General features: G+C 39.5%; 1 protein-coding gene across 1 annotated transcript; it reads right to left on the reverse strand.

The window, feature by feature from the left end:
• Window positions 1-1,951: 1,951 nt before the first annotated feature.
• Window positions 1,952-7,316, reverse strand: LOC102695024 (extracellular calcium-sensing receptor-like). The gene is made up of 6 exons (XM_069197464.1): window positions 7,133-7,316; window positions 6,693-6,990; window positions 5,656-6,486; window positions 5,347-5,568; window positions 3,798-3,921; window positions 1,952-3,637 (listed from the first exon to the last, which is right to left on the reverse strand). Exons 1-6 carry the CDS (start codon window positions 7,312-7,314, stop codon window positions 2,697-2,699), a joined length of 2,598 nt encoding a protein of 865 aa, XP_069053565.1. The 5' UTR covers window positions 7,315-7,316; the 3' UTR covers window positions 1,952-2,696.
• Window positions 7,317-10,353: the final 3,037 nt, after the last annotated feature.

Below are 10,353 nucleotides of genomic sequence, written 5' to 3' on the forward strand. Positions count from 1 at the left end.
ACTCTCCACGAAGACTTCACGAGATTTCACATTCCAGCAATAATATCAACATCAGACACATGATAAAATTAGCAACGGAAAGATTTTAATTAAGAAAATTAGTTTCGCAATGTCAATTTTATCTAATTATGCTTTGGTGTTACACAGTATGAGTATCTCAAAATTTAATTAAGTTTTTGTTTGTTGTTGTTTCTTAATTATTATAATAATTGCTTATACTTATATAGTTATTTTCTGGAAACTCCACTCAAAGCACTTTACAGGTAATGGGGACTCCCCTCCACTACCACCAGCGTGCAGCCCACCTGAATGATGCGACGGCAACCATAGTGCATCAGTACGCTCACCACACACAGGCTGTCAGTGGGGAGAAGAACAGAATAATAAAGCCAGTTAATATTTGGGGATTATTATTGGGGAGGCCATAATTAGTAACGGCCAGGACGCCGGGGTCACCCCTCTCCTCTTTTCGAGAAACGCACCGGGGTTGTTAATGAGAGTTAAGACCTCGGTTTTACAGTTTGTGTAATCCGAACGAAGGTGCCTTTTTCACAGTATAGTGTCCCCGTCACTATACTGGGGCATTAGGACCGACACAGCCCGCAGAATGAGCGACCCCTGCCGGCCCCACTAACACCTCTTCCAGCAGCATCCCTAGTTTTTTTTCCCAGGAGGTCTCACATCCAGGTACTGACCAGGCTCACACCTGCTGAGCGTCAGTGGGCTGCTAGATGTGAGTTGCACAATAACGTGGCTGCTGTCTTCATGTTCTTGTAAAGTAGTTCTAGTGAAATCTTTATTTTTGCATCGAGGTAGTCGCTACCCAATGTGCTGAGTGTTCCTGTTTGGGGCATGAGTTGGACTACGTACTGTAAAATCTCTCGGTGTTCCATCTCTCTGGTTTTGTTTAAAATGTCCTTAGCAAGAGAGCGGGTAATAATAAAACAATAAGCCTGTAATATTTCCTTACTATTCAGCTGTGGTGGCACTGTCATATAATTAGCCTAACAAACTTAGAATACCATAATATATATTAGTATACAATTATACTAGAATACTACTAGTGGAAAAGCTAATGTGTTATTTCACACTATTCTGTGAACTAAAGTGAACTATTTTGCGAACTTTACTTTTCAAAAAGTTCTGAGGTGCTCTGAAAAGATAACTTTGCCTTTAGCCTTTTCAGCTATCTTGTTTAGACGTTATAAAGGGAAAAAACTCTTTTATCGTAGATTTTGTAATTCCTATAATTGTCGTTATGGTGGATTTCTACTGTAACACAGCTAATAATGATACTAATGATTTCTTTTGCATGTGGTATGTTTTGACATTTCAAGGTGTGTTTCAGTCTGACATGGAAGAATAAACATTTTCCACTAAATTAAAACTTGTGGTTTTAAAAAATTAAAAACAAAGGACAGAAATACATTTTAGTATGCCTAAAATCAATATTTTCTTAGCCTAGCCTTTTCTGTTAAAAATGAGAAATTCCGATCTTTTAACTGAATAATAAGTACCCTTTATGCTGTACGCTGTTTATCCACAATTTACCGTACCTTTAATTCAGTTTCTGCAGAGCAACGTCATTTGTCCATTTGTTAGTAAAATTCTCCATCTAGTGGACCTTGGTGGTAATTACAATGCACTCTTATGAAGCCTATTCTCAAAATTTTAGAGTAGACGCCCATGAACATTCCTCAAGTTACATGCATCATACCCTGTGAAATCAACTCATCTATTGACTCATACAGCACAAAGGGACACTTTAGACATTGTGGATGTACCTCCAACTAAGTGGAGTATCTAAGTGTGAGGCTGCACAAATATTCCCATAAAAAAGGGCCAATCAACTTCTAGTGAGATTGACACAGCTCTTACAACAGGGATGATTAAGTCAGGTTAATCAAGACATTGTCAAACCTTTATTGTATAGATATTACAATAGTGGGCAACATGCAGAAGATAAAACGTAATCACTTCAGTGTGCATGTGAGCATCATGTAACATTTATATAAATGTTAACATGTGCACATATTGGAGAGAGACCACTTTATTGGTCTTATACAATTTCTTGCATTAGGAATTTGTCTTTTCACATACTTCATTTTTGCTCTCCATGAGACACAAAGATGAGGAGTGAGAAGCTTGGGGTCAGAGCACAGAGTCAGCCATGTATACAGCACCCCTGGGGTTAAGGGTCTTATTCAGGGGCCCAATAGAGGAGGATTTCTCTGCCACCAACAGGACTTGAACCAGCAACCTTCCAGCCACAGGCACAAATCCTTAGCCATAGTGCCACCACATTTGCTACAAATGACATTAACAAGTATTTATTGTTATCAATGAAGACGTATTATGCAGGTTATCAATCTAGAGCTAGTTTCACAAAAAGACAAATATCAATACATTATCATGATGGCAGTAGAAAGACAGAAGTCATTCCTGTTTAACAGATATTGGTTTAACAAAACAATCATATTTGTTTTATTTTAATCTAGGAGAGTTAAATAAAGAAATGAATAACTATTTAAGGAATTCATTACTCCTTAATAGAAAAAAACATATGAAACATTTATTGTATTTTATTCTCATTACAAATACACCATATTTGGATCTGTTTTTGACAAAATTTCAAAATTGGTTCTCTCTGCTTAATGTTTCTTATCACCTTTGTTAAATATGTTTTGGTATTTTTCTCAGGTATTAATAAAATTGGTTCTCTTTCTTTGGTGTTTCTTATTACTTTTGTCCATTAAATATTTTTTGGAATTTTTCTCAGGTCTTAATAAAATAATGTAACACTTTGGGGCAAAGATACAGGACAGGAGACCAAACGCTGATGCCAGAATAGCAAAGACCTGCACAGCTACAGTATACTTTCCTGGAGTGCTAACATAGGCTGGGACGAAGGTTATCCACACTGCAAAAAATATCAGCATGCTGAAAGTTATAAACTTTGCTTCATTAAAGTTGTCTGGCAATTTCCTGGCTAAAAAGGCTATAAAAAAACACAGACAAGCTAACACTCCAATATAACCCAGAACACCCCAGAATCCCAGCGCTGACCCAACAGCACATTCCAAGATGATCTTTGCACTTCGATACACAGTGTTATGTGCAGCATGTGGAGGGCTGGTTATCAGCCACACTATACAGATCAGAATTTGGACTGAGGTACAGACAAACACACTGGCTCTTTGCTGTGTGGGACCGAACCACTTCATGACATTGCTGCCAGGGAGAGTGGCTCTGAAAGCAACTAGCACAACCACTGTCTTTGCAAGAATGCAGGAAATGCACAGAGCAAAACTTATGCCAAACGCTGTGTAGCGGACCATGCAAGACCAGTCTGTTGGCTCTCCTATGAATGTAAGTGCAATAAGGAAACACAGAATGAGGAATAGCAGCAGCAAAAAGCTCAACTCCATGTTATTTGCGCGGACGATGGGGGTGTTTCTAAAGAAGATGAACACCCCAGAAACAGCTGTGGTGACACAGGCTCCAAGTGTCGACACCACTGTCAGTACGATTCCCATTGACTCAGAATAGGACAAGAACTCCACCTCTTTTGGGATGCACTGGTCTCTTGCTTTGTTTGACCATGTCTCCAGTGGGCATTTCGTACAATCGAGGGAGTCTGTTTGGGAGGAAAGAACAAAGAAATAAGTACCTCAAAGAGTGCAAAATAATTTTCAATAAAGTGTTATAAAAGAATATTGAAAATTTAGAACATGCAAGAAAGAGAAGATTTGTTTCCAACTAACAATAAACTAATGCAATCACATGCAGTCCTTCACCTGTCTGACTGCTGATCTCCCCATCAGCACATGGGACACAGTCGAAGCAGCAGACAGGCTGTCCCCTGCGAGTGGCCTTTCTTGAACCTGGAGAACAACTGTCACTGCACACAGACCGAGGGACCTACAGGGGAGCCGTGAAACCCACTCACAAATCACATGAAGTCAGTAAGAAGCATGATGTGAAAAAGGATATTCTTAGTCACTCTTAGTGAATATACTGTAAAAATCTCATTACGTCTCCCTTCAAGGACTTGGCTCTTCATCTCATTAAAAATAAAGCCATTGTTTTTATTTTCACAACCATTCGTTTCCTAACGTAGCATCCATTTTCTAAGCTCTTCCTCCAGTTCAGACTTGTGCGAGAGCCAGAGCCTATCCCAGCAAGCAACGGGAGCAATGCAGGGTACATCACAGGGCAGACACACAGATGCAAACACAGACACATCTACACTCACACCAGGGTCAATCTTCCTGCTTTTGGAGCGTGGGAGGAAAGCAGAGCACTAGGAGAAAATCCATATGAACACGGGGAGACCATACAAACTCCACACGGAAAGCAATCCAGGAATTGAGCACAGGGCCCCAAACTGTGAGACAGCAATGCTAACCACTGCCCCACTGTGCCACCCCTTGCCTTCAAGTGTTTCTTTTTAAAATACAGTACACTATGCAGAGGTGTAATTCATGCCAAATCAAAACATGTAACATGCAATGACAGACCATGTGAGCAGTAGTATAGTGCTGCCAAAATATGAAATGTTGTATGAAAAACCAATGAGAGTCCATTTCCTTGTCAAAATGCCTAGCCCAGGCAAATCAATAATTTATACATCCAGATCACGATTCTCACATCTGTTCTTAAAACTTGAGTAATAAATTTAAGTTTAAGCAAGCTTGCATAATTCTTTTTTAGATAATGTGCTTCCTTTTTCTTTCTGCCATCTGTTAAGGTAAAAAAAACAGATGCTTGGGAAAATAATAGTAATATTCACTTGTTCTTGTTCTTAAACAGTTGTCTCACTAAAAGTATTTTTTAATAAAAAAAACTAAACTTGACTTCTGAAGTTGCAGGTTTTAATGATAATGTAACTGTGGGCTTCGTGAGGATGCACGATGGTTAAGCATTCTGCCTGTAAGGATGGGAACTGATATTTCCTTTTCAACTATTTATTTAAGTCACATTTCCAACTCACCCTTCACTTGTCACACTATCCAGTGGAATCAACCAGAAAACAAGGAAGTGTATATTAACATAAACCTATCTACAGTACATACCAGACCAGAGGATTCCATATATTGTAACTGAAAATACCTTAAACTTCATAACTGAATAAAAGAATAATAGCAAAGACCATAGACTTCCAATAATAATAGACCAATAGCAACAGGGTTAAACAAGCATTTTGATCTCGAGTAACAGGACCTGATGAACACCACACTTTTCCATTTCTAGGTTTTTCAAAAATGTTAAAAAGGATGAGAATGTAAATAATAACAACAACAAATAAAATGTAGAAGATTTCAAAAGCGGAAAAGCACGACTAACCTGTTGGCCCCTGTGCCAACGAACAGCCGACACGTTAATTATTAGACTGTTTTCACGACCCAAAGAAGCGTCATAGTAGCCAACTTTCACCAGCTCAAGCGACCCGTCGGGCCCCTCCTGCCAGTTCATGAGGTCATAGGATGCGACCGGGTCTCCGTTCTCGTCAAAGCTCACCTCTTCTCCAAGGACAGAGAACCGCACTTGCTTCATGTAATGCAAGAGCTGAAAGAAATACAAAAGCGAGCAATAAACACAACAGCTTTCCGACTTCATACCAGTCTCTGCACTTTTCTTTGAAGCCTACTGTACCTGCCACGGAAGTACTTGTCTCACGTCCACACATCTCTGATTTGGGAAAGGACCGCTTCCATTCTCGCACCTGCTCAGCGTGTGCAGGGCGTGCGCTATCAGATACACGGCTTTGTACACATTGTAGGAAACCCTGAGCTGAGACACATCTGAGTACTCAGAGTACACCCTCTCCAGGCTCTCCCGCCCCGTACAGGGCTTCCTCGGAAACGCATCGCCGTGCGTATGGGTGTTCAAGGAATGGTTCAATTTACATTCAAACGTTTCTTCCCAGAATTCCGCAATGAAGGCGAATTTGCGTGCGTGAGATGGATTAATTCTGCCCAGAAAATCACCAAGATCTTTAATTTCAGCTCTGCGAATCGCAAACCCAACAGTTCCCTTTAAAAGGTCATGGAATTCTTTCCACAGAGATTTTGCAGTCGCCCAAGCTTCACTTGCAATCCACTGTATATCGGTGACATTCTGACGTCTGCACTCACTTAATATCGACTGTAAAACAGATTCCCCTGAAAAATTGAGAACAACCTTTGCAGAGGAACTTTTAATAATGTTTATCACTTTGATTACATCTTTTTTATTTGGAGAAAGCGGGTAGAAATGAACATACGCAGCACACACATCTAGCCTGCTGGATTCTTCCAGGAAGTGTTGAATTGCAAAGTGCGCATAGTCATTATCGACTCCAAGGACTCCGACCCAGGTCCAGTTGAAATAACTGACAAGCTGAGCTATCGCCTTTATCTGGTAGGCGTCGCTGGGCATGGTTCTCATAAAAGCTGGAAACTCGCGCTTGTTACTTAGACAACTGCAAGACGCGAAGTAGCTCACCTTGAAAAGAAAAGAGAGATTCGGAGAATCATAATAAAAATCAGACAAATAGTAGTAATAACATGGTTCAGCCGTGCTCCAGCAGGAACGCATGTCTGAGTCGCTACTGAAATAAATGCAAATAATTATTGAATTTTAAAAAATGTATAAAGATTATTACAAGAAACAATAAGAAAAACGCCGTATTTGACGCGTCAGTACCTTACCAGTGGGATGTGGAAGGACCCCAGAGTTCTCAACACAGCCATCGACACCCCAGAAGCCGCATCTCCAACGATCACTGGCGAGACCGCTCTCCCGACCCCGGCACAGCTGTGGTTAACGGCATCGGCCGGCTGGCCGTTCACAAGGACTAGGGAACTTCTCAAAGAAGGCTGTATGTCGTTACAGCTGTCCATGATGTGATACCCCAGCTTTATGTCAGGCAGAAGGTCTTGGCGTTTGTTAATTTCTTCAACGGCGAAAATCATGGTTTGCATCCATCGAAGTGCCCGAGGACTGAAACTAAATAAAACAGTAATTAGGACAATGACGCTATACTGCAGTTGAGGATTGGGTTGAAGCACTGTATTGACAGCGTGTTGACAGCGTGTGAAAAATGACAGCGTGTGAATGCGTCAAGTGAATGAATGTAGACATGACTTACTATACGTAGCTGACTGATTGGGGCTCGGTCTGAAATGAAGGAAGGTAAGGCGCTGGTCTGTAGTGCAAAGGAAATAGCCCTCCCAGGACAACATCGCCCTTCTCGTAGAAACTGGGAATATCGACTGGTCCTTGAAACTTACAAGTTGCTCCGTCTGTGCTATGTAGCTCTTTAAAGAACATGGATAACATTAATAGTCCTACATATGCCATTTGTCGCAGAGGTACGGAAGTACAGTAACTGTCTCTTCTTACACGAACAGTTACAGTACTTCACCTTGTTTATGCAGAAATGAATTTATACTGTCAGTCTGTTCAGGGGGAACGCTGTCATTGCACGATCAAGTGGAATACAGCTGTAAGACACATACAGACCGCCTTCCTCCTCATTTCCCTCCTCAGTTAATTTTTTTTCATACCCTACATTCAAACACTCCTGTATTTTCATAATAATTATACACGATAAAAGCCCGATATACAGATATCCGCATACTCTTAATAACTGAAGCAAATTCTGTAAAAATCGGTAATAGTTTCCCAAATTTAGTTCAATTAATACTTTTCCCAAATTTAGTAATTTTCTTCTACCGCAAAAAAACCCCAATACATTTAAGGATGAACTGTGACAGGACTATTCATAATCGTCTAATTTTAACATAATTCCATTCGTAACATGTCGTTTACTGACAGCTTAAAACAAAAAGCTGGAAATTCTCAAACTAAATTATTAAGAAAAAATATAATACTACTTGTGTAATGTTTTATGTTATTAGTAATATTTAATGTTATTAATGTTATTCGTTATAATGACTACATTTCTTATTTTTGTCACTCATCTACAGTAGGTTGATAAATACACTTGGGTTCCGAACACTTCCAAAATTGAGCCTTTACTTGACTTAAGGAATTAATCAAACCCTTTATTTTTCTGTCCTCTTAACTGTTAAGTTTTTTGAAGTGCGTAAAAAGAATACTAATTCACTGAACCACTGAGTTAATAATACTTTGAATCCTGCTCAGTACTGAAATACGACTATAGTACAGTCGGGCAGTTTAGAGAAATCTGGTTTCTTTAAATATGTTCATGTAATAGTTAATTTTTTATGGCTGGTGGAGGTGAATCAAAACCTTATGTTAAAATAACGTATTATTAAAACATAAAACAAATTATTTTAAGGAATATTAAATATGCATAATATTAATTCACTATTAGAAATGCTATTACACTTTTTAGTTTTGTTAATAATGACAAGCAGGGCACAGAACTAGAACTGAAGGAAAAAGGCAGGAAGATTTGTTTGTTAAAGAATCTCTTTAAACACTGGAGATAATATTAATACAAAGGGGGTTTGATTATATATGTACTCTGATTATATATGGTATTTTGTAAATAATACTTCTTGTTTTACATAAGAAATAGAAAATCTCTGTATTGGTAGATACAATTAAAAGATACAACAGATAGGCAATATAGTGATACTGCGTGGGTAGAAACCAAAATTATTACTTGCTTAATATTAACTAATCTCTGTAGCTCAGTTCTTTTATTCCACTTCAAAAACAAATCTTTTTCTCTTAAGGAAAAGCCTAAAAAATAATACAGTACAACTGTAACATTTCATTACGAGTAAACCCCAGGGGAAATCCAGTCTGAACATTAACCCCACTTCCGAAGGCTTTTTGGTACGGTCATTGAACAGTGTAACAGGTTGTTCATGCAGTGAAATTATCGCTGGTCTGTCTTTATCCGCAGATAAAAAAGTGACAATTCTCCTCTTCCAGCAGCTGGATGACTTTCCTATCTCGCCTTTCTGATATCAAAAACTTAAATTACAGCAGCCACCAGCAGTCTTTAGACAGACAGTCTAAGCACTATGTCAGAATCACAAGGACTTATTGTTAACTAAAGAAGCATTTAAAACATTAACAACGTTTTACAGATGCGACGTCATTCAAGTACAGGCATAAAGGTACAAGTGTTATAATTGCAAAATGTTTGAGATTATCATGAAGTTGTGTAAAAGACACACACATATATATAACACAGTCCTTCACTACATTTCGCATTCAGAAACATTTGAAACTAACTTGCACTTTGTCGTTTGGCTTTGTTCCTAGGCTTTAAATATACATTTTCCTTCACTGTGTGACATGCAAAATTTGGGAAAGACACAAAAAGCCGCCCCGCTCATTGAGGTGAGACTAGCTCCCACTCGGCTAAACGTGGAGACGACGGGAGAACAATTTGGTCTAACTGCTTACTTGGTTGCAGAATACTAGTCTGTATCTCGTCACTTCAGCATGGTATAAATCACAGGGGAATATGGTACAGACTGCAGTATTTTAATTAGCGTGTGTGCGTGTATAAAAAGCTCCTCGGTTCTTTATGAACATTGGCACATGTCTGTATTCCCACTAAAGCGCCACCTGGCGTTTACTAGTTGCAAGAGAAAGCGGAATCGTATACAGTTATACACGCTTCTCATTGAACTGTAATTGGGTGATTGCATATAAGCTACTCAACTAATCTTTTTGTTACCTTACTTCATTTTTAGTCCAGTAGATGTCAGTCTAACCACTTACACAACCACCGTGACTCATCAACAATCTGTAATAAATGTTATGTCAAAGGTCTCACACCCGGGTGGACCCCATATTAATTATAATTATAATAATATACAATGTAGCGGTGAGGCTTAATAATAATGCAGAATTAAGTGTTTCTGAGCTTCCCAAATGAGGCCCCATTTCTCTGTTCATCTCTGTGGTGCAGCCACAGAGAAACCATTCATGCAAGATGTTTTCTTTTGATAAGGACAGCTCCCAAAGGGGGATGATCTTAGCTAAGCCTGGCTATCATGATCAATGGTCATCCATTGGCGCCTATCTGTCTAGGGAGTGCCAGTTGGACATCTGGATTGCATTCCTAAGTGTCAGGACTAAGTGACTCATATCTCACCTTGATCAACCAATCAGGGACTGGTAGGGCCGAGTAACCCACGTGGGACTCTGATGCCCATGGAACTTTCAGCCAATCAATGAGCTAAAGTTCCTCCAGGTAAAAACAGGCAACACAGAGAGCCTGGGAGATTCAGATTCAGATTCAACAAGATTCAGACAAGATTCAGATTCAACAATTCTAAAGGGAATTCAAAGGAGAATTCCAGGGCAGGACGGCCCAGGAGCAGAAGGCTCCCAAGGGCAGGACATTCTCGCAGCGCG

Source organism: Lepisosteus oculatus, chromosome 13 (assembly GCF_040954835.1).
Source record: "Lepisosteus oculatus isolate fLepOcu1 chromosome 13, fLepOcu1.hap2, whole genome shotgun sequence".
NCBI classification, from domain to species: Eukaryota; Metazoa; Chordata; class Actinopteri; order Semionotiformes; family Lepisosteidae; genus Lepisosteus; species Lepisosteus oculatus.